Source organism: Nelumbo nucifera, chromosome 7 (assembly GCF_055504915.1).
Source record: "Nelumbo nucifera cultivar China Antique chromosome 7, China Antique-T2T, whole genome shotgun sequence".
Taxonomy (NCBI): Eukaryota; Viridiplantae; Streptophyta; class Magnoliopsida; order Proteales; family Nelumbonaceae; genus Nelumbo; species Nelumbo nucifera.
Window position 1 is genome coordinate 34,389,478 of NC_142655.1, and position 25,241 is coordinate 34,414,718.

Here is a 25,241-nt window from a genome sequence, read left to right on the forward strand (position 1 = left end):
TTTAGTTTAAAAATGTCTATTTTAAAATTATAACCTCAAAAAATTAAGAATATAGAAGTTTTGTCTAACACACTATAGAAAACTGCTTGGCGATTAGGCAAGGCGAGCCTCCAAGGGCACCTTGTCACCTAGGCGTTGCCTAGACAACTATATATTGTATATGTATATATTGTATGTGTCCTGAATTTGTCATCTGTGTCAGCATTCTTCTTGCTCAATGAATTTCCTTTTTTTGTCCTTACTTTAGGTTATGATTTTTATCATCCCACTGTGAAATTAGATGACTTAAGTGAGGTTCTTGTATTATCAGTCAAAAAAAAAAAAAAGGCAAGGTTCTTAGTATCTTCAGCATGCTATTATTCATGTTATCAAGACTTTGTGTTAGCGATCTTTCTTTGTCCATATTTTTAGTGTTTCTTAAGATGGTTTTATTTATCTCACGAAGAATATTACTACCTTTATGTCCATTTTTAGGTATTTCAAAAAATTCTAAGAACATATGCCACAAAGCTTTTTGGAAAATTACCTAAGGCTGGTACAGGGATTGTTGCAGCTGCCACGGGTACAGATGGACAGATCAAGGTAAGCATATGCATGTCTTACATGTCTCACTGAGGAAAACAATCTATTCTTTTTTACCTGTTCTGTGACAACACCTTGCAGACATCTGATAGGGATGAGAAGGTGATTTGCTACATCGTTAATACAGCTGAATATTGCCATAAAACGGTTAGTTGTATTCTGTATTCTTTAATATTCCACTTATTAGAATATTGCTTAATTTGATTAAAGTGCATGTGGTAATATATTGATTCTTATATAAAATTTGGGCTGATTTTTCCAGAATGGCCACATATTTTTGATTTTTGAATTTGTTAAAGATGATCCTCATTACATTTTCTTAAATAAAAAAGAAATAGTTTTAACTTTTACATTCCTTAGTTATTAGAAGATTCTCTATTTTTAACTGGTTGAGTGAAGAGATGCGTAGAGTGGGGGAGAGGAAAATGAACAAGGAGGGTGTATGAGTAGGGAAGAAGAAAATAAATGTACCAAAATTTTTGCATGGTGGTCTGCACTTGAAGCCAAAGTAAGTATTGACATTTTATGGTAAAGATTGTTAGGAGAGTTGCATAATATTGGATAGATTCAAAGATAGTGAAGAAATAGATAATAATAAATTTGTGGCTACCGAGATATACATCCATGTTGAACTTTCTACTTCTAATATGTCGAGTTTGCTTATTCAGCCAATTGATCTAGTTATATCGGGTAGCCACCATTTTGTCAACATGATCAAGATTTGGATTCTTCCACAAATTTCCAATACAAATTAACTGGAGACCCTTGGGCTATGGGATCAGTCAATTTTTGAAAGCATATTGATTAACTGCGGGTTCTAATACTGAAGTGATGTATGGCAGCTTATTTACTAAATTGATGTAGGACGGTTCATTGTCATTCAATGTAGGACAAGTATGATATAGGACTGGGATATGTGTTCTTTTATATGATTTCTGTTTATTGAGCTACTTGTTCTACTTGTATTGGGGCATATTGGGATATTTATGACTTTTCCCCTCATTGTCTCAGATCTAATAAATAAGGAGTTTGCAGTGATATGAGACATATGACCTGCATATGATTTCATCTTTCTTTATTGTCTTCTCTTCTACTGTCTCTTAATTATTCAAAACATGGAAATGTGAAAATAAGATCATAGAATAAATTAGGCTGGTATCAGAGCACTTATGCAAATGGAGAAGTTCATCACTGCTGGTGACATGATGACATCATCGGTCCATATGGGTGTGTTAGCAGTTGTACCATATAAGTAAACTTCAGAAGGTTTATACCATTAGATTACTCTCAAATTTTGGAGTTTTTTCATATAAGTTCCATACTTGAATGGTTAAGATTAACATTTTATTTTGAGATTTTCTCGTAGAAAAGTAGAAAAAAAATCAGTTTCTGGTTTGTTAAGCCATGGAATACAGTTGGATGTAGATGGATGTTTACTGTGAAACATAATGCTGATGGTTCCATTGAAAGATATAAGGCCCGGTAAGTTGCAAAGGGATTTACTCAGACTTATGGTATAGATTACTTGGAGACTTTTGCACCAGTAGAAAAAATGACCACTATCAGAGTGTTATTATCTCTTGCAGCCAGTTACTCTTGGCCCTTGTTCCAAATGGATGTTAAAAATGCCTTCCTCAATGGAGACTTGCAAGAAGAAGTGTACATGCAATTACCTCATGTTTTTAAAGTACAGAGACAGGTAAGAAGGTTTGTCGGTTGAATAAAGCTTTGTATGGACTAAAACAGTCCCCTAGAGCTTGGTTTGATAGATTCAGACAATCCCTTGAAAAGTTTGGCTATGTGCAGGCTCAATCAGATCACACTTTGTTTATTATGAAAGTTGATACCAACTTGACTCTACTTGTTGTATATGTGGATGACATTGTAGTAACAGGGAGTGATAACAATGAAATTGAGTCTCTTAAGAAACTTCTCCATAAAGAATTTGTGGTAAAGGACCTGGGAGAGCTACGATATTTCTTGGGTATTGAAGTAGCTCGGTCCAAGCATGGAATCTTTGTTTCTCAAAGGAAGTATGCCCTTGATTTGTTAGAAGAAACAGGAAAATTAGGTGTTAAGCCAGCTGATACACCTATTGAACAGAATCACAAGATTAGTACAGAAGGTGGAGAGCCTTTTGATGATAAAGCTATGTTCCAAAGATTAGTTGGTAAAGTACTTTGTCTTACACGAGCAGACATTAGCTATACAGTCAGTGTTGTTAGTCAGTATATGCACTCTCCCAAAACTATCCACTTACTTGCTGTTGAGAGGATACTGGCATATTTAAAGAGGTGTCCAGGCATAGGTGTACTATTTAAGGATAATAATCACATGAAGATAGAAATGTACACAGATGCAGATTGGGTTGGTTGTGTTGATGATAGAAGGTTTACCTCTGGAGGTTGCGCCTTTGTAGGAGGTAACCTTGTTTCTTGGAGGAGTAAGAAACAAAATGTTGTTTCTCGTTCCAGTGCTAAAGCTGAATATTGGTCAATGGCAAATGGTGTGGCTGAAATACTATGGTTGAAATCACTGTTTGATGAATTGGGTATTACCTATGAGAAACCTCTAATGTTGTACTGTGATAATCAGGCTGCTATTAATATAGCTCATAACCCGGTACAACATGACAGAACCAAGCACATTGAAGTCGATTGACATTTTATTAGGGAAAGGGTTGCATTTCAAGAAGTGTACCTTCCATATATCAGCTCCAACATGCAGCTTGCTGATCTTCTCACCATGGCAGTTTCAAAGAAGTTAGAAGCAGATCTATGCAAGTTGGGAATGACAAACATCTATTCTCAACTTGAGGGGGAGTGTAGAAACCACTGATGTGGTCCCCACCTCTTTCTATTGTACTCATATACAACTACTATGTGGTCCCCACCTCTTTTTATTGTACTCATATACAACTACTAGTTATTTAAGTGTCAGTCCACAATTAGTTGTTAGTCTTTTATTAGGACTTTAATTGTCTTTTATTAGGATTTTAATTTTTCCATGTAAGCAGTCTTATCCTTACTTCAGAATTAATATAAATAGAAAGAGGGGAGCGGCAGATTAAGCATCCTCTTCTTTTCTGAAATCCTTCATTCGAAATCTTCTTCTCTTCTTTTCTCTTTCTTCTCCCATTCTTTCCTCTCATCCTCTTAATTTCCCATTGATTATACACCACAGCTTGGGCTGTCAGTAGTCTCATACGACTACAGAAGTAGACTCCAATATGTGATGACGAAAAAGTCAAAGTTAATGGTGAACAACCATTACTATGAGCCTGCATTTTCTATTTGGTTGACTTCTGACTAAGTGGATGACATACTCCTAGTGTAGATGTTCCTTCAGTTCCCTTGTTAATGCTTATCTTTATTTCTGTAGCCATAATATGATATACAAATGAGAATAATTTAAATTCAGGCTTTAATATATTAATGGTAATACTTGTGATTCGCCAGATTAAATTGGGTTTGTTTGGCAGTCCCAAATATGAAGTTGCTGAATAATTTCATTCCACCAAGCAAATTAACATTTGATTAAATTGAGTTTGAAAGGTTTTCATTTTTCTTGGAAAACATTCATTTCAGAGGTAATTAAGGAAGATTAACATGTAATATTGAATAACTGTTGTACTTTATTCTAATGACAGTCAGGTGAACTGGCTGAAAATGTATCAAAAATGATTGATTCTCAATTCTCAGACAAGGTTGATATGTCAGATGTCCAGGTAATTTGGATGTTTCATATCTGAATAGTTTTCTTTTTTTTTTTTTTTCCTTTTGTTTTTTTTTTCCATGGGGGGAGGAGAGGAAAAGGTTTGTAACAGTTTCTCAGTTCACATGTGTGAGGTTTGCGTGTGCAGGATGAATTCTCTGCAGTAATAACAAAAGCATTAATGACATTAGTGCATGGTTTGGAGACAAAATTTGATACTGAAATGGCTGCAATGACACGTGTTCCATGGGGTACACTTGAGAGTGTTGGTGATCAATCAGAGTATGATTCCGATAATTGAGTTTGTTTTATATTCAATAGTATTGTCCTATTGTTACAGGCTTCAATTACCTGAAAGTGATTGTGAGAACTAATTCCATGCCCAGGTACGTCAATGGCATAAATTCAATCCTTACAAGCAGTATTCCTGTGTTTGGAAGCCTTCTATCTCTCATCTATTTCCAATTTTTCTTAGACAAGGTATTCATAAAGAAAAGGCTGTTAACCTTGAATTGTTACATTCTCTTTTCTCTGGTTGAAGTAGTCAAATATTCATTTGCACAACAGCTAAAGCATAGATGGCATCAGTGTGGGATATATTTAGTTCCTTGAATTAGGATTTAGTGTCTGTAACTCCATATCTGGTATCAGGAAAAGTTTATGGAGTGTAATATTAATTTGTGTTTTTATATGTTTTATGTGGTAATACCCCATGTTCCAATAACTCTTATTTGTTAAAACGAACACCATAGGTGTCAATGTGACAAGGCACCCATGGAGGTTTGCTTCACTTGAATACTTAGCAAATTTTTACATGGTGCTATGAAATATTTTTATATTCCTTATTTTTTGAGATTATAATAGACTTTTTTTTTTGATAAGTGGTAAAGATGATTGTATCAGAAATAACTATAGGATGGTGAGAAACCCTCAAGCATATTTGTTTAGGGAGATGTTCTGCTGGTTGGGTATTTTTGTTTTGTTTGATGAGGATGACCTGATTCGGAAGCAAGTTGTGGGTTAAAAGTTAAAAGTTGTTATTTCTTTTTTTGGGCACCGGAGCTTGTACTTTTCTTGGTTGCTTTGTCTCTTGTAGTGGGTGATATCTTATCACCTCTAATGTACCTTTTTCTTTTTCTTAATAAAATTACTTTTTATTTATTACCAGAATAGAAAAAAGAAACCCTCAAGCATATACAAAAAGCATCTGTATGTTTGCACAGAAAATATACATTCAGATCCTATACGGAAAGATCAAAATATGAGAGAGAGATAATTATTGGTGAATTGAATAGCTGGAGTTCCCTAAAAAATACTTGAAACAATGGTGCATCTTTTCATTGTTCATTCCACCTTAGAGATGATCGCTAAAGGAGCAGATTTGGCTTCAAAGATTCTGCAATTTTGCTACTTCCACACTGCCCAACGGATTGGTGAAGGCAAGCAGTTCTACAGAAACTTCCCTTTGGATGAAAAGATTCCCAAACTCCAAGAAGATAATATATTAGCCACTGAGAGAGGAAGAATCCACTGGACCCAAAACAGCCTAAAAAAGTGGCATCAAATCTGATAGGTAAAAGAGCAATGGAGCAGTAGGTGATTAGCAGATTCTGGCTCCAACCACATAGACAGCAGATGTTATTCAACTTCATTCCCCTTCTTGCTAAGCCTCCATGATCTGAATCCTTCCTCTTCCAGCCAGCCACACAAGAAAAATGTCTATTTTATTAAACTAAAACATTCTTTTACTGGATTTATCTACCATGTTTTATTATTTCTTATTTGTTTTGATCCAATCAACATACATTTTGGTTGGTGCTTTCTTGAATCCATGAAGACTTCAAAACCTGAACTGATAAGTAAGTGCGAATTAAGAACTTAAAATTTCTTCTTCTTCTTTCTTCTCATGAATACGTTGATTTTCTATCTTTTAATATGAATTGTACTTTTTTATGAAGATTAAATATAACTACTAGTGGAAGATGGTTTTTGCTTGCCATGGAACCTAGGGAATTATCCTAGAATTCATGGTTTTTATTTTATAAAAATGAAAAAAAGACATCCAACACCTAGGTAGGGGTGTAAACGGATTGAATTCAGATGAAAAACAATCCCAAAAGAATTAGCAAAACTGATTAAAAGAAGGAAGAGCAGAAGGAGACAACAAGAAGAGAAGAAGGGAAGAGAAAGATTGAGAAGAAAAGGTTAAAGAGAAGAGTTGTTCGTTTAGCTCCTATTTTTCCTAATCCTTTTCATTAGAGATTAAGCACTAACTATTAGAATTTACAAGTAAGCCCTTAGCTGGGTGGCAAGCTAATTAAACATAAACATAAACTAATGTTAACAGGTCCATAAAGAAAAAGGCCCATTAACAGAACAAAACATAAACATAAAATTAAAACATAAGTTGTGGGCTATGGGCCATTTGGCCCATCTTCTCTACACTCTTCAAGCTGAGCATAGATGTCAATCATGCGCAGATTGCCTGTATCATGTTGTAGCTTGGCCTTGGAGACTCTTTTGGTAAGAATGTCAGCCAACTGTTCTTCAGATGCAATGAAAGGTAGACAAACTTCTCTAGAAGCCACTCTTTCTCTAATGAAATGCATGTCAACTTCAATGTGTTTCGTTCTATCGTGTTGTACGAGATTGTGAGCAATGTTAATGGCGGTCTGATTGCCACAGTACAACATCAATGGTCTATCATACTCAACACCCAATTCCTCCATTTTGAATCCAAAGCAACTCAAAAGCTCCATGAGCCATAGTCTGTATTTTTCCTTAGTGGAAGATCTAGCAACCACAACAATATTACCTGCAACTATACTACAGTATCCCGAACCGAAGTTGACCTCCTATCATCAGTGTTACCTGCCTAGTCAACATTTGTACAGGCCTCCAGTTTCATATGCCCATGCTTAGCAAAAAGAATATCTTTCCCTAGAGTACTCTTCAAGTAACATAAATTTCTCTCTGCCGCTGCCATATGTGTATCTCTGGGAGCATTCATGAACTGGCTAATGCAACTAACAACATATGCAATGTCAGGCGAGTCATACATAGATATAGCAATTTCCTTAGCAACCTTTGAAACACTCCCCCATCTGAGGCAAAAAGCTTGTGACTCGTATCAATAGGGGTAGCCACCGGTCTTGCACCCATTTTACCTGTTTTTGTGAGCAAGTCTAGCACATACTTGTGTTGAGATATGAAGATTCCATCTTTAGACCGAGCCACTTCAATCCCTAAGAAATACCTCAGTTCCCTTAGGTCCTTGATCTCAAACTCTGCTTGGAGAAAGGCTTTAAGGTCATTAATCCCTATCACATCAGTGCCAGTCACTACAATGTCATCTACATAGATTATAAGATATGCCACCAATGATCCTCTCCTCTTCACAAAGAGGGTATGATCAGATTGAGTCTGTGTGTAACCAAACTTAACAAGAGCAGCCCTAAAGCTCTCAAACCAGGCTCTAGGTGATTGTTTGAGCTCATAGAGAGACTTCTTCAGCTTGCACACCTTACCCTCCATGTCTGAACCATACATCCCTGGTGGAAGAGACATATACACCTCCTCATGTAAATCTCCTTTCAAGAAGGCATTTTCCACATCTAGCTGATAGAGGGGCCTGTTTGAATGAGTTGCCAAAGATAGTAGGACCCTCGTAGAGGTCATCTTTGCAACAGGAGCAAAAGTCTCAAAGTAGTCAATCCATACGTCTGTGTATAGCCTTTTGCAACCAATCGGGCTTTGTACCTCTCAATAGAGCCATCAACATGATATTTGATGGCATACACCCACTTACAACCCACTAGCTCCTTCCCTTCAGGCAAATCAACCACTTCCCATGTGTCATTCTTGTGCAGAGCCTCTATCTCAGTTCTTATAGCATCCCTCCATTATGGGGTAGAAAGTGCTTTTGATACAGGCTTGTGTATAGGGTTAAAAGAAATAGAGGAAAGGAAGGAATAGTATGAAGGAGAAATAAAGCCATAAGAAAGATGTTTAGAAATGCAATGTGCAGTACACTTCTGTTTACATTTTCTTATGGAAATAGGGACATCAAAGTCTGGGGAGGGAGGCTACAAGGGTGTGACCTCAGTACTTGTTGTCTCCTTAGACACAAAGGGGAAGAGAAAAAAGTTCCTTATTTGGACAAAGAAGATTAAAAGGAGACTTAAAACCCAAAACTCCGGATGGCATACGATTAATTAGGTATGTTGCAGTGAGAACAACATCCCCCTAGAACTTTGTAGGAACATGTGAAACAAACAAAATGCTCCTTGCAACTTCAACTATGTAACGATTCTTCCTCTCAACTATTCCATTTTGTACCGGAGTACGAACACAAGAGCTTTGGAGGATGACCCCAAAGTCAGTGAGATAAGAGGTTAGATTTTTCTCAAAGTATTCTTTTGCATTATCAGACCGAAATATCTTTATTCTTGTATCAAATTGGGTAAGAACAAATTCATGGAATTATCTCACAAGTTTGGGAACTTTGTCACAAGATCTCATAAAAAATAACCAAGTATACCGAGAAAAATCATCAATGGACAGGATAAAATATCAATAGCCACCTACAAAAGGCAAGTGATATGGCCCCCATACATCAAAGTGCACAATATGGAAAGGAAAAGTGGATCTTTTATTACTCAAATGATAAGTGCTTCTACAATGTTTTGATAGCTCACATGACTCACAATGAAGACTAGACAAGTTAATTCCCTTAAACAACTCTAGGAATAAATGACTCAAAGTGGAAAAGGATAAATGACCCAAACGAAAATGACATAACATGAGCTAACTAAAAGACTCTGAAGAAGTAGACCCAAAAACAACTCTCTTAGGTTGTCCTTGGCTTTGTCCAAGAGTATCTAGTAGATATATTCCATTCGCCTCATGGCCACTCCCAATCACTTTCTGAGACTTAAGGTCTTGAAAAACATAGTAAGAAGGAAAAATGTTACGTTGGAGTTTAAGGATTTAGTTAGGCTATTCACTAATATCAAATTAGTATGAGGCTTAGGGACATGAAGGACAAAAGTAAGGGAAAGGGAGTTAGTGGCCATGATGACTCCCTTGTCAGAGATAGGAGCAAGAGAGCCATCAACTAGGGTAATCTTGTCACAACCAGAAAGTAAGTTATAAGAGCTAAATAGAGTAGAAATGTTGGTCATATGATCAAAAGAACCAGAATCTATAATCCAAGGGATCTTACGATTACCTGAAATAGCTGCATGATTGGCAGTAGCATGTATACCTGAATGGGCAAATGCAGACATAGTTGGATTGCCTGAAGAGTTGGAGGAGGTGGCTGTACTCTCAAGATGGCTGATTGTCCTCCCATATTTCTCATACTCTGCCTTCATAACAGCTAACTGCTCACTAGTAGCTTTCTCATCAGTGGCACTCTTGTCATTATTTGAAATTGTGGCTGCATTGGCATTGCCAATCTTCCCAACTTCGGCCTTCTTGTGAAAACGGGGTGGAATGAGGTCTAGATGTAGCTTCTTACATTTATCCTTTGGTTTCTTGCAATATTCACATACAACCTCCTTCTTCCCTATAACCACCTTAGGTTTCCCCCCCATATCGGCAAAATGGTCAATTGGAATAGTCCCTTGAACCTGAACTAGCCTCCTACTCTCCTAACTGCTTACCATGGCATAAGCCTAAGACAAAGATACATTGTCTTTAGCTAGGATATTCTGCCTGGTAATGTCAAATTCTGGATTCAAACCTGTCAGGAATTCAAAAGACTCTATTCCTCTCAATTAATTTTCTATATGTTTCTGCATCATTTGTACCTTCCTAGACAACAATTTTCATGAGATCTATCTCTTGCCACAAGGATTTCAGCATTGAGAAGTAGATTGCTAAAGGTCTCTCCCCCTACCTTAGATTGTTCACATCACTTTTTAACTTATATGCCCTGGCCACGTTCAGTTTTGTGAATAGGTTTCCGCAACACTGTCTCATATTTCCTTAGTAGAATTCACCCACAAATAGTGCTGATGAAATTGCAGTTGCATTGAATTCACTAACCACCCTATAACAGTGTAATTCTCTTGCTACCATTTCTCATAAGACGGGTCATCTTCCTTTGGTGCTTTCTTGCTGCTGATAATATATCCCCACTTGCCTCTACTACAAACATGTATCTTTATTGATTGCAACCATGCTAGATAGTTAGTCCTATCAAGCTTGACTGTAGTCACAACCAATAAAGAGCCTACAGGTATTCTCGGAACCTGTTCGGACTTTGAGCCAAACTTATTTTCAACTCTAGAAATATCCATCTTCCTCAAAAACTCCAAAACAAATTTCCAGATGACAAATGGTGAAGACAGAAATAGAAAAGCTACGTCTTACTTGGTAACCAGTAGAAATAGAGAAATAGTAGCCGCTCCCTATAGGCTTCATAGAACTAAGCTATGCTCGGTTCGATCTTCAAGATAATCAAAAGGAACTCCTTCAATCACTGAGCGCCAAGGTGAAGCTTCCTATGAGACCCGCAATCAGAACTCTCTAGTTAATTAGGGTTTTGGGCAAAAAATCCAAAAACTGTTTAAATGATGAACATGATATCTTCTTTTCTCCAAGAAACCACTACCAACTGGGCTGAATGTCTTCTTTAAACATTCATTGATTTAGCTCTCCATATACATTGTGTATGGGGAAAAAAAGGAAAAAAAGGGAAAAGGAGAAGGGGCCCGCACTGATACCAAGATGAAAAACAGTCCCAAAAGAATTAAGAAAACTGATTAAAAGAAGGAAGAACAGAAGGAGACAACAAGAAGAGAATAAGAGAAGAGAAAGATTGAGAAGAAAGGGTTAAAGAGAAGAATTGTTTGTTCAGCTCTTCTTTTCCCTAATCCTTTTCATTAGAGATAATCACTCTATTAGAATTTACAAGCAAGCCCTTAGTTGGGCGGCAAGCTAATTAAACATAAACATAAACTAATGGTAATAGGCCCATAAAGAGAAAGGCCCATTAACAGAACAAAACATAAGCATAAAATTAAAGCATAAGTTGTGGGCTATGGGCCATTCGGCCCATCATCTCTACTAATTTGAATCGAATCAGACAATATCCGAGTTCAGTTCGATATCCAACGGATGTTGAAAATTAATATTCGAATTCGAATTCAATTTGGTTTGTATTGGATCAATTAATTATTTTAGGTAATTAATAAATATATAAAATAAATATTTTATTTACACAAGGTATATAAACATATAAATTATTTATATAATTTAATTAATATATATAAATGATATAAAACATTTAAATATTTTATATATTATATATAAGAATTAAATAATCGGCCGAATTCAGATATTTATCAAATCAAATCAGGTCATATCAGAATCTGAATCCGATTAGCTATTTGTTATGAATAGGATATCCAAATTCAACCAATTAGATATTCGAATTATCCAAATTCGATCCAATTATGTTGAATCTCGAATTCAAAATCGGATTTTTGAATACTGTTGACACCCCTACACCTAGGTGACTAGGTGACAAGGCATGTCCTGTCACCTTGTAGTCTTAGCACCTTGAAAAGTATGTCTAACACTTGAATATCATTATAAGAATTCCAATATGGGTTGCATCAATAAGGAGCAATTTTCTATGATAAAGAAGTTGAATTTGGAAATTTCCTTCTTTCAGATGTTTTCTTGTTTTTTCATTTTAAATAATTTATTACCTTACTTTATCATTTCTGGATTGCAGCTTGCTGCATCGCTTGGTCCTCGCTTCTACCTCAACATTTACAAATGCAAGCACATATCAGAAACTGGAGCCCAACAGGTAGGGATCACTGTCAATGTGTTTCTTCGTTGTCCTGCAATCCAGAGAATAGATGGTGCCAAAGGGGGAGAATTAAAATACTAAACATTTTAATCTTTGGCTAGAATTTTACATATTCTAAGGTGGTGTTGACCAATGTATATGGTTTTGTTTTCTAAAACAAAAATAACTGTCACATCAGCAAAAATGTGTTTCTTTTTTTGACATGGAAGTTGTTTTTGTTGTTGAAAACAAAATCATTCACATTGGCAAAATTTTTCTGTCTAATTTACTATAAAATAGATATCTTTATCTGATCAGAATCATGGTTAGTAATATTGGTGGGATTTGGCAAAATTTCTCTGAAATATCCTTATTTTTCTAGGTGACAATATGAAATTTTCGGATAATATATTTTTCCTAATATTTTTGATAGATTGTTGATATGTTAGCAATTTTCGGATATCATTGATAGACTATACATATATGCCTTAAAATTTTAGAATATTATTAAAACTTTTCATGATATTTATTTGAAAACATCATGATTTTTTAAAATATCTTTTCCTAAAAGGAACCAATGGAAAATCAGTGATTGGATGATTTGCTTACTAGATATGATTCATTTACTAAGTCACTATAATTTAAAAGAAACAGAAAAATCAACTACGAAGAGGATTCTCAATGTTGTTTTTTTTCTTTTTTTTTCTAATTTTTCTTTTATTTTTTCTTTTTTTTTTTGCACAAAGTGTCCACTCTCAGACTAGAACCCACGTTCTCACACACTCAAAATGGAAAGTGATATGTAATGAAGAGATGGCCAAAAGACTAAAGGGGAGACAAAGAGAAAGATACATATAAGTCTACTAATATTGTCTTAATTGATTTATACATTTGTTCTTTGAGCCTTAAATGTGCAATTATGCTTCTAATGGTTTCTTGAAAGTTTATCAACTAATTCCATGTTACTGGAAAATTTTCCTGTTTTTTAGATTTTTCAAATATCTTAATGAAATTAGTTAAATATCCTGGAAATTTTCTGATCTCTACAGGGTGAAATGTCCATCAATATCAAAATTGCACCAATGAACTGTTGTGTGATACATGCAGGGGTGCAGGACTAGCTGATAGAAAATTAATTACTAGATGAGCATTACCATTTCTGATCGTATTTTCAGTCTTAACATCGAGAATAGAGGCTAGAAAAAGAAAAAAAATAAAGTATATATTTTAAAGATCCTGTTGCTCCATGTATTTCTATTGGACTGTCCCATGACACTAACTGTAACATTAAATGTTTCTTGTACATATAAAGGATGGTCAGGATTGACCACAGCTTTTACCCATTTGGCATAAATAGGTGATCTGGTTCACTCATAATTAGTCTGTTAAGCTGAAGATACTTGGCAAGAGAGCAATGGAAGAACAAGATATCCTTGGCATTTTATAGAGCCATAAATTATATTTAGAGACTTACCATTATATCACAGTTGTGCTCTTTAGAGGTTTGTCATTTCATATTGAAAAGAAAAAAATGGGCAGGGGTTTTAAAGGTGTAGGAAATCCATAAAATCCCGAGACAGCATTTGTATTCAATAAATTGGAGGGCTCACCATATGAGGGTGCAACTTGGGTGGACTAAGGTTGGGGATTTGTTAAAATTTGATTGGGCCCTCTGCCCAGTGTCAATTCTTCAAATCAGGTCCCAACTTGCATCCCAATGACCATATCTATAAACTAGGCAGATTAAGGGAAGCATTTTTTGATGTGTGCTGCTTTTATTGTTTAATCTGGGATTGAGAACCTGTTTGACCCAAACCTCGTACCTTGCTAAGAACTACTCCTGAACATATGTCAGCCATGTATAACCTTATGCCCATTTTAGAAGTCTAGAAGATTAGGGTCATTCATCATCGATATAGAATTAGGTGCTGTTTCGTGAGTCTTTTCTATGTAGATCTTCCGACAACCCAGCAAACCAGAAGATGTACTCAACTTTTGGGGTCTTGTCTTTAAAGACCAAGACTGTCTGGTAAGCATCTTGGTCGACTGGGATGTTAAAAACAGATCGGAAGGCTATTTTCAAGTGTCGAAAGACCAAATGCTTCATTTGAAGCTTCCTAATTTTCAGCTTTTTGGGTCTTTGTGTACTTGTCTTCTGGTCTTCCAATCTACCGGATACCAAACGGAGAAAGACCATTTTTTGGTCTTTCAAACTTCCTAACGGAGAAAGACCATTTTTTTTGGTTTTTCGAGCTTCCTGCAGGCAAAAAAATGTGCAGAAAAGATGTGCCAAACATCCTCTAAAGTTCTAGCCATAAAAATACCTTTTATTAATTTGTTTGTTTATTTATAGGTAATATGAAAACACTTTTTATTAATCCCCAACAGTCTAGAAGACTGGGTTGCCCTGTATTTTTGTAATGAGTTTGATTTGTTGTTTCGATGCAATTGCAGATGTTGTTGGATACTCAGGCTGTAAAAACAATTCTTCTAGACATTCCTGCCCTTGGAAAGCAGGTAAATTGTTGAAACATAGTTGTATATTAAATTTAATAGGCTCTATCTTCCTCTGATACAAGCTTTGTTTGCTGCTTTTTTGACTGATATATATTTTAAAGCAAACATTTTCTGTGGCTGGATATAGAAAAAAGAACATGCATTTCGTACAGATGCTGTGCAAGCAGCAAATATTCTTGCTATTATGTACCATTGGCACATATTGTTCAATCCTCAGTTTCATATAGTAAGCAGCAATACTTGAATAAACTATACCTGAAAATCTGCACGACCATTATTCTATGTTATAAAGGTTTTTGTCCAATATGAAACAATGTGTATACATGCATATACATATATATACACAATATACGGACACACACACACAGTTTTCATATAATTATGGAAACTATAGAGATAAATCCATAATGAGTTGGTGAATTAATACAGACAGAGTCCTTGTCAAATAAAATGTTAGAAATGAATGGCTTTGGCTTCCAATTTTGTTATATATAAATACAATCTATCCATGTGACCTGTCTGAATCATCATTATATTTTTATCATTATCACCCTCCTTTATTTTATCATTAACCAATAATAGCAAAAATCAGAGTAAAGATACAAAAGATGAGCATAAGGGTATAGAGGAATTACTTGACTCCTCATCCTTGATACAGAAAATCCTTTGCCTAGCCCATTAATATATCTTTTAATGGTCTTAATGATATTTTGATTGAACTTTATTGGTATGCTTCAGCAACGTAGAAACCTAGAAGGTATTTTAACTTCATTCAGGGAATTTTGATTCTGAAAAATAAAAATCTTTCACTTCTGTATGAAAATCATGGAAAAAGTTTATTACCGTATATTTTTGAGACAAGTCCAAATAGATCCATTTACCAGATGCCCTCTCCATCCCATTGTTGTGATTTTCTCAATGGCTGTTGCAAATAAAAATTATACTATGAGGATCAGGAGAAATGTACTTGAGTTGGTTGGATTGTGAACATGAATCGATGTGTTAGCTGTGGTTAGATGAGATATCTTTGATATATTTGTCCATGCATTTGCGTGTTTTGACTTCTTGGAACTCAGAATATGCAATTGTACTTCATTGCCTTCAAATTTTAGTTGAAATCTTCATTTATCATCTTCAGTTGATAACTCTCTCTCTCTCAGACATCAGGTGCAGCCAGCTACTCAAAATTTGTCAGCCGTGAAATGAGCAAAGCTGAAGCACTCTTGAAGGTGGGGATTTAAGCAGGGATACCTGTTTTTGGTTGCTAATATTCATGTTTATTAAGAAAAAGAATGACTTTGATTACAAAGGGAAGTGTACCTAGCACCTTCAAGATATATGTCAGTTCTTCTGCCTTACCCAATGGTTCCAATTTTTATATTCATGTGATTCAACTCCCCGAGTTAACAACCCATCAGTACAACTGATTTCTGTTCACTCCCTTCCTAGCTAACGCCCTCAGTTCCAAAGCTGGATTTATTTCTCTCAATATGTTTCTACTTGTTTTGGGGCCAATCAACTATTACTCTTGAATACCTTCCACTATAATATCTCTGTATTTTAGGGATATACCCAATGCCCTTGGAAAAATTCCAGTAACTCAGTTCTAGTCGAATCTGTTGACCAATAGGTTCTGATTAAATATCAATGATAGTGTACCATGATGATCCCTAAGTACTCCAATACCTGAATCCCCTGTGTTACCTAAAGTCATCAAATTTTGATTTATATGGTCATCCAAAGATGGGGGAGACAATGATATGTAGCTTTGCTTCTAGTAGATGACGATCAGGCCAGAGACCACCTGCATCCTAGAAAAAATAAAAACTCCCAAATGCTTGAGACACAAGGGTTGGGCATTCCCTTTCAGGTGTAATTATGAGCTAATATATGTAATACTTATTTTCACTCTTCAGGTCATTTTATCTCCAATAGATTCTGTGGGGGATACATACCGAGCACTTCTTCCTGAGGGAACACCTTTGGAGTTTCAGAGGATTCTTGAGCTCAAGGTTTGCTGCATCACTTCTACACCTTGTATTGCAGTATCATTTATAGCTTCTATTGAATATAAAAAGCTTCTGGCCACATTTGCACCTTATCTGGCAAAGAACAATTTGGCAACTGTTAAGCAATAAATTGACATTGAGCTGGGTTGGTCCCAGCCAAAGTCACTTTAAAGTTAATACCAAGATGATATTTGTTTGAGAATTGAGAGAAGATGATCTATGGTGACTTGTCTTAGGAAACAGTCTACTCACTCAGGTTTTCATCTCTTGACTGATACTCTATTGCACGTTATGTATGTAGATAATGCCCTAATATAACTACTATTATTAAGCAAGTCTCCATTATGATCATTATAATGTGCTTTTATTGCCTTATCTAATTTAGTATATAAAATATAGTATTTTCAATAACATTATATGTATATTATCTATAAATGAATCCACTGGCATATTCATCAAAAAAAAAAAAAAAAAATCCACTGGCATAACAGATTTTCTTCACTGTTATATCAGTGTAAATAGTGTACCTCTGTTACTACTCCCATTAAACATTGTAAACCTCTTCGGCAAAGGCCCTGATCCTCACCCTCAAGTAAGAAAGGCAAATTTTGTCTGATATTTAACCATGTCTATGTTGGCATAGGATTTGTTGTTGCAGGTTTGTAGAATTAAATTATGGAAGTAAATGATTTGTAGGATACACAATGAAAAGAAATGGTTTTACTCCATTGAACATTTTGTCTTAGAAACCTGGTGCCAGAGTGAAAATACAAATCAGCATTTTAAAGAGTAATGCACCTTTTATTTGAATGACGAAACAGAAAGATCAAGAAACTTATACCAAAGGATTGAGGTGCTGAGCCTCACAATGAATTTTCAAATATTTACTCTTTTATGTAACTGTTGGGGATAAAGAATGCTGAAATAGTTGTGAGCCATCAGCTTTAGTCTTAGATGATTCTGAATGGTGGATGCCACAGTTTTTTTCAGAGATGACATCCTGTACATATCAGCAGTAGTACATGACTGTTGCTAACTTGCTAGCTGCTACCATGCACTGCTTGAAATAAGGTTAAGGTTAATTGTGAACAGATGGAATTGGCTTCAGTGAGGCTGTTGATGTGCAATAACTTTTCATCTTATGGCTGGTTGGCCTGGTAAAAACTTGGCCACTAATCAGGAACCAAGTTTCAGAAAATCATGTTCCATGTATCTTGTTTAGATTTGTTTACACACTAGATTCACTAATGTGAGAGATATGCAGGGCCTGAAGAAAGCCGACCAGCAAAGTATACTCGATGATTTCAACAAGCATGGATCAGGGATCACACAACCCCCAGCTGTCCAGTCTGTTGTTCCAGCTGTCCCAGTTGCACCGACTGCTCCTGTTGCTGCAAATTCGGCTTCAGCTGGAGTAATTGCCTCCCGAGAAGATGTACTCACTCGTGCAGCTGCACTTGGAAGGGGGGCTGCCACTACTGGATTTAAAAGATTCCTTGCCCTAACAGAAGCTGCAAAAGATCGGAAGGACGGGCCTTTCCGAAAGCTCTTTAATCCATGAGATCCAGATTACATTTATATATAGGGTTAGTGTTGACCTGCATTTTTTCCAAGGTTGGTTTGCATTTCCAACCAATGTACATAAAGTAATGTATTGCTCACATTTATAGGAAGCTTGTTTTCCTTCTTGCTGTTTTCTTTGATCTTTTCTTATAATGAAAATAAAGAATTTTCGTTTTTCTGTTTCGAAAACAAATTCTGAAAATTTATTATCAAGTTTCACTCTTTGGACTTTTTTCACTTTCAATGCATTGAAAGAATAAAGGCAATATCTATGGTACCCAAAAGGTATGACTGGTAGAGTTTCGACAATCAAAACCCGTTTGAATTTGATTAATATACTAGCAAATAGCAAGGTTCAAAATATCGTTATTGTAAAGTCTGTCATTAAGCTTGGAAATGAATACGCATCATGATACACTGGATATTGGATATGCGTGGAAAGATTATAAATACCAAGGTTCTAAATATCGTTATGTATTGACCTGTATTGATGCTCTTTTTTGTGTTTTATTTATTTTTTAAACTGGTTCAGAGGGGTCGGTTTAAGTCTTAGTTGCCCTCTGAACCATGGCCTGACTTGACACATTTCTTGTAGGGGTATATCGGGAAGGCCCTGATATGGGCCAATATATGATGAAATTTTGATCCTTGACAAATACAAATAAATAAAGTGCAGTGACCCTTGGGGATTTGGGTCTCCGATGGAGAATTCATCCCCATCGGGGTCGGAGATGGAGGAGGATTCCTTTCCCCGACAGGGATCGGGGATGGGGATGGGGGGTGATTTGGGGGTCAAGGTCGGGGATGGGGAATATAATCCCTGCCCCATTGCCGTTCCTAGTAATATATGATATTTTGATAATTTTTTGTTTAACTCATTAACACTATTCAATATCTGACTGCAATTTAAATTCGATTCGAATTTAGTATAAATCCAATAGATATGATCCAATTTGAATTCTCTTCCCCAATTTGACTGAAATAGCTTAATTTTTACATCAAATAAATTTTTAACATGTTTAAATTTGAGAAAAATATTAAATACATCATATTTTTGGCTCAAGAAAAAATCCAAGCCAACTTGAAAAAAGTATCTATAAATAAAACATAATACTTAAATCCACCATTAGAAGATACTGGGGCAGCTCCCCATACATTAGAACAAACTAACTCTAATGGATGATTATAATAAGTAGAAGATGTAAACGACGACTTTTGCCAAGTTGACATGATCCACACACTATTGAATCAAATGAATCATTGTATTGAAGACCAAAATGTGAAATAGCATGTTAAACAATTTTGGTAGAATGTCAGATTTGAACTGTGGCTTTCTCTCCAGTGAATGTAACTGCATTACTAGTAGACGACTATGAAGACAGATCAATCCCTATTAAAGATGGAAACTGATAAAGTCTAACTTTACTGGGTTCTCAGAGCAAAACTCTCCTTGTATGGTCCTTCAAGAGGGAAAATGAGGAATGAAACTCAAAAATAATTGTTATCTTTGGAAAATTTACTAACTGACAATGGAGATTGTCAAGCTCGAATGTGATGTGATATGTCGCTCTTGAGTCAGGACACCATGCTGGATCAAACTGTGAAGAGTTTTCGATGTGGAATGTAGTTGGTTTAGGAGTGGTAGGATTCGTAGCATTTTGGCAATCACCACTAGGGAATGAGAGATCAAATCGACGATTACTCTTCCATATGCCATGGCCAGGGATGTTGCACAGTTGACAGACAATGGTGTTATGTCTTCTACTACAACCCAGACCATTAGTATAACCACCACGACCACCTCAGCCTATTCCATGCTATGAAATGTTGTGTGGCTGTTGTGAGTTGTTCTTGTTGCCAAAGGAAGCAATATTAGCAGAGGCATGGTCATTAGTTTTAGAGTGTTGATTGTTTTCTCAAAGCCAAGACTCATGATTGAGTAGTTGACCAATGGTATAAAAAATTCTTAGCTTATCAAGATCAAATCAATTAGTAATAGCAGTAATAATTGATTCATACTTTAAGTCCAAGTCCAATTAAAATATACAAAACAAGATCTTGTTTTGAAATAGGTTCACCAACAATCGAGAGATTATCGACAATACTTTTGGCATTTTAAACATACTCAAAAATAGAAAGTGCACCTTTCTTGAGACTTTGAAATTGTTTTCATAGTTGGAGAACTCTAGATCTTCTAATGCACTCCAAACTGCAACTAAGGAAGACATGCCTATGACCTAGCTGAGAACACCTTCAACGAGTGATGAAACTTTCTAGTTTAGTACTAATTGATCCAACTGATACTAGTGATTATATGCTAGGTTGAAGATCTTCCTTGATGGATCTTTTGGGTCATTGATCTCTTCGGGAGGAGTTAGAGTTTTTCCTTCAACCATTCCCATCAATTTGTGGATTCTAAGAATAGGAAGAAACTACGCAAGCCACAAGAAATAATTGTTGTGGTTTAACTTGATAGGTAAGTAGTGTTTAATGTTTGGCATCGACAGTGCAGCTCGTGGAGTCGCAACAAAGATTAACAATCCATGACTGTTGGCTCCTCTTTTGGCTAACCTATTGATCAAGGACATGGTGGTATTGGCTTTGATCCCAAGTTTGAAATAAAGTAATAAAGAAGAATGAATTGAAGAATGGTTCGGTGGTGTTGATCACCAGAACCTTGTTCAATATATAACATTAAGAAGCAGAGTCCAAGTACAAGACTATCTTGTATAGATTACAACAAGAAGAAATAAAGAGATAGAGAGGATAAAAATAATCGATCTAGAGAGAGGTTATCCTAGATCGACTAGAAGTGAGATTATCTGGCTCCAGTGGAGTCTTGGTTATTATCTGATGATGTGGCAACCTTTTATGGTGCAGCAACCTTACTCCTAATATGGTCGATCGCCAAAGAGTTAATCACTACCCAAGCTTGCTTCAAGATGAGGTAGCCAGCGACTTCAGCATCCTTTGTCGTCTCATGGAGGAGGAGTGGGATGGGCAGGTGGAGTCGGAGTTTCTCTTTTATTACACACCCAAGGAAAGTTAGCATGTCAAGATCGAATCCTGAACTCTTCATTCCAAACCCACGGCATCCAACAGTTCTTGTTAAACTCTCTCTAGGTCCTCTAGACTTCTCATCATCTCAGCCATGCCCCCCACTCGATTTCCAATGCAACAATCTTGGCGCCACCAAACATCACATCCTATTATGTAAAGAAAATTAATAATTTTTTATAAAATTATGACCTACTGGTGGATCAATAATCGTTTTCCTTCTTTTTGAGTTTCACTTCACATACCATGATAATGGCCTTGATGTTGTCTTTAGTTAAGTCTTCTGATTCATCTTTTTTTTTTTTTCCATCTTCTTCATCATAAAACGCAAGCAGATCATCTACCAACTTCTTAAAAGGCAAGTATAGACCAGGTGTATTTTTCTTTAATGTCTCAAAACCACTATCTTTATGGTAGTCATTTCAATTAACTTCAATGGAGAAGACAATGAATAATACAAAAAGGGTAGTTTCAACATTTAGAAAACTATACATAGTTGGATGAGAATATATTTTTTAAAATTAACTGATGGAACACTAATGGAAGGGGGTCTTTGTGGCTAAAGTTTAGGGGGGTGTTTGTCACAAAAAAGTATAGGGGGACTTTGTCCCTAACCCCATAATACAAGGGGGGTCTTTGTAATTCACCCGAAAAATTCACTCCTTTCTCCAAAAGAAACCTTAACCATTTCATTTGAACATTGAGTCTACCCAGAAATTTGCAAGGATCTATTGGAGCAATCGAAAGGACTTCAATGTTACATTTAGAAAACTAATTGAAATATAAATCGCTTAAATAAATAAGAAAAGGATAATTTGGGGATTTAAAACATTTAAACAATTGAATGTGATTATTTTTCCAAATTAACTCGCATTGTAAGTAGACGTAGCTTGTTATTACTAGAATTACAATGGAAGCCTTAAACAAAGACTACATAAATTTCCAAAGCAACTGATTAACCTCTGTCAAAGTAATCGCACAATGGTGCTTTGTCAAAGTAATGTAAAGCTCACGCACTTGTGATGAGCATAGAAGACCATCTAAAACTTGCAATGGGCATTTCTTCGGGGACCTGTGATGAGCAAAGAGTACACCTGAGACCTGTGATAGACATAAAACAATATTGCAAGTCTGGACTTGACTTAATACACTACCAGTACCCTACGATGAGCATAAAATAGCAGTATGCTGTGATGAACGATAGATAAAGCCTAAAACCGGTGATACTTGTTCACAAGCGACTTATGCTCCTTCCAGTCACAGCAAGTTATGATGAGGCCGGGAGAGAACCCATAGATGGATGTAAATAGGACGTGCTATGTGAGAATCCATATCTCACTAGACATGTGGCAAAACCTCAATATGGTTGACGCATGGACAAAGATTTCTTTCCTCAATAAGAAAAGTCCTCTTTTGGGCTCTTCTCCATATAACCTCGCGACTGCCACTACAAAGGACAGAGAGAGAACTTTAGGAATCCACTATCCGAAAATCCTCTTCCCCTTTTCTGGACTCTTCTCCAAAAAAACTTGCGCTAAGTCCTGTAAGAAGACCATCTTATATCACCTTACCACCACAATTATATGCATAATTCTGTTACAAAGTAAAAGTTGAGGGAGTGTTTGTGGCAAATGAAAGTTCAAGGGCTCTTTGTAGTCAAGATTTTTTTTTGGGTAGATCTTTTGTAGTCAAATTAACTTTTCCTTCTTGGTCATACCGAATGTAAAGTATTAAAAGTTTGAATGAATTGGATTGTCCAATCCAAAGTCTTATTTGAAGTCTCCATTTTTCTTGTCCGAACTGTCCACTACCATCAACTGTAATTTGCGGAGTTTTTTTCTCATGAGTCCTTCCAAGAAGAAAATCAAGAGCACAGACCGCAACTTTTCACCTCTCCAATAGGAAGTTTTTGACATGTCTAATCTTCCCGATTCTTCTTCAGTCGCGGTGACCGGAAGAATCTCCGAAGATATTCTGCCGGATTTGCTGAGGCAACTGGAGGAATTAAAGCGTCGCAGAACAAATAATTCATCTCAGATGCAGGAATGGTTGTTCAACCTCGCGAAGAAAGAACTGCAATCCATGCAAGACTACGCCAGACTCGGAATCAAAAACTGGGAGCAACTCATCCTAGAAGACTTGAATGCTTTATCAAGATTCTTCCATCAAGATGCTAACCAAATTAATGGCATCCCTTCCAACCTGCAACATATCATCAATTGCATCGCCAGGATGAAAGCGCGAGTATCATCTCTCGTAGATAACATAGATTCCAACAATTCCCCGTCCTCTTCTCCGTCGCAGCCGGAGGAAGATCCCGACGTTGTTGTTCGAGAAACGTCACAAAAATGGAAAGATCTCCGTATGGAAGAGGAGATTCTAAAGAGCCAAGGCATGACCGAGCTTAAGCTGAGTTACGACAATCTCGAACTCGCAGAGAAGCTCTGTTTGCTTTGCTTCTCCATCTTCCCAGAAAATTATGTAATAAAGAAGAGGCCCTTGATATACTGGTGGATCGGTGAGGGATTCGTAACTCCCACCGCAAACCATACCGCCGAGGAGATGGGCAATCAATGCTTTCGTAAGCTGATGAGTGTTGGCTTGATCGAGCCCGTCTACGAAAGAGGATCTAAAGCCGCAAAGTGCTGCAGAATGCATCCTTGGATTCGACGTATGGTGATTTCTGTCGCTAAAGAATTGAGATTCTTTAACTTCGATTCGAGCGGCAATCCCATATCTCCCGCTGAATTTTCCCGATCTGAAAATGGCGCAGATGAATTCTCTCGCCGAGCATGCTTGGTGACAACCAATAGAGAATCTCCAGATCTACGAAATTTCTATCACGAGGACCTGCAGACACTGTTTAATGTGAATGCGCAGTATCTTGATTTCAAAAAGGATGGCAAGAGTGATGGGTTATCGATGATGAGGAAGTTGGTTGTTCTTCAACTGGGTAAATGGCAGAGATGGCCGAAGCATCACATTGAGGTGGAGGACGAAATTTTTCTGAAAGATTTGGGATCTATGAAGCATTTGAGTTATCTGAGTCTTCAGGGCATATACGGAATAACGAAGCTTCCAGTTTCAATTGGCAGGCTCATCAATATCAAAATTCTGGATCTCCGAGCATGTCAAAATCTGGAGGAACTGCCGGCCGGGATAGCATCTCTGAAGAACCTAACTCACTTGGACCTGTCTGATTGTTTCTTGCTAGAGTACATCCCCAGGAGTCTTGGCTCGCTCTCTGAGTTGCAGGTGCTGAAGGGATTTATAATCTGTAACTCCAAGACCAAAGATGTATGCAGACTGAGCGATTTAGTTACATTGAAAAAACTAAAGAAGCTGAGCCTGAACATCAACATAGAAAACAGAGCAACTACTGAAACAGGAGAATTTAAGTTGAACGGGTTGGAAGCTCTTCGTTCGCTAACAATAACATGGGGAGCTTCGAAAACAATTCCGTCTTTTTCATTTCCCTCGAACCTTGAAAAACTCGACGTTCGATGCCTACCAGAGGAAAATCCACCAGATTGGCTCGGTCCCAGCGAACTGAGTAACCTGAAGAAGCTGTACATCAGAGGAGGAAAGCTTGAACGGCTGGTGACTCATGGCAATACCCAGCGTCTCACATGGAAGGTCCAAGTTTTGCATCTAAAGTTTCTAGAGAAGTTCCAGATGGAGAAGGTCGAATTGCTGCAAGTGTTTGCGGAACTCAAATACCTGTACAAGTTTGAGTGCCCCAAGCTAACCTCGTTTCCCTGCAGTGACAATGAAATCTGCGAGAACTGAGAAGGGATTCGTTCTTAGCATTGGTGGATACTGGATTATTTAATTATCTGTCATTCATTCTTTTGGTTGATGATAAGTTAATTGTAATTTTTTTTGGATAAATTTCTTAAACTACCGTTTAGCTAATTGACTAAGTGTAGGGGTGGATTCGAGCCGAGATGAGCCGAATAGTACCAGACTCGAGCTCGAGCTTGGTTCGACCC

At 36.7% G+C, this 25,241-nt stretch overlaps 2 protein-coding genes across 2 annotated transcripts in view; both read left to right on the plus strand.

The window, feature by feature from the left end:
* HIT1 (Membrane trafficking VPS53 family protein) overlaps positions 1-18,385 on the plus strand; it is a 76,214-nt gene extending 57,829 nt beyond the window's left edge. The window contains exons 17-26 of the mRNA XM_010260330.3: positions 475-582; positions 664-729; positions 4,232-4,309; positions 4,445-4,578; positions 4,683-4,776; positions 12,044-12,121; positions 14,558-14,620; positions 15,781-15,849; positions 16,537-16,632; positions 17,894-18,385. Coding sequence (XP_010258632.1) covers positions 475-582; positions 664-729; positions 4,232-4,309; positions 4,445-4,578; positions 4,683-4,776; positions 12,044-12,121; positions 14,558-14,620; positions 15,781-15,849; positions 16,537-16,632; positions 17,894-18,190 — 1,083 coding nt within the window. The 3' untranslated portion in view covers positions 18,191-18,385. The remainder of the gene's footprint in view (positions 1-474; positions 583-663; positions 730-4,231; positions 4,310-4,444; positions 4,579-4,682; positions 4,777-12,043; positions 12,122-14,557; positions 14,621-15,780; positions 15,850-16,536; positions 16,633-17,893) is intronic.
* A 4,778-nt stretch (positions 18,386-23,163) lies between these two features.
* Positions 23,164-25,038, plus strand: LOC104598316 (disease resistance RPP13-like protein 4). Its single transcript, XM_010260331.2, has one exon. The coding sequence runs from the start codon at positions 23,164-23,166 to the stop codon at positions 25,036-25,038; it is 1,875 nt and encodes a 624-aa protein (XP_010258633.1).
* The last annotated feature ends 203 nt before the right edge of the window (positions 25,039-25,241 follow it).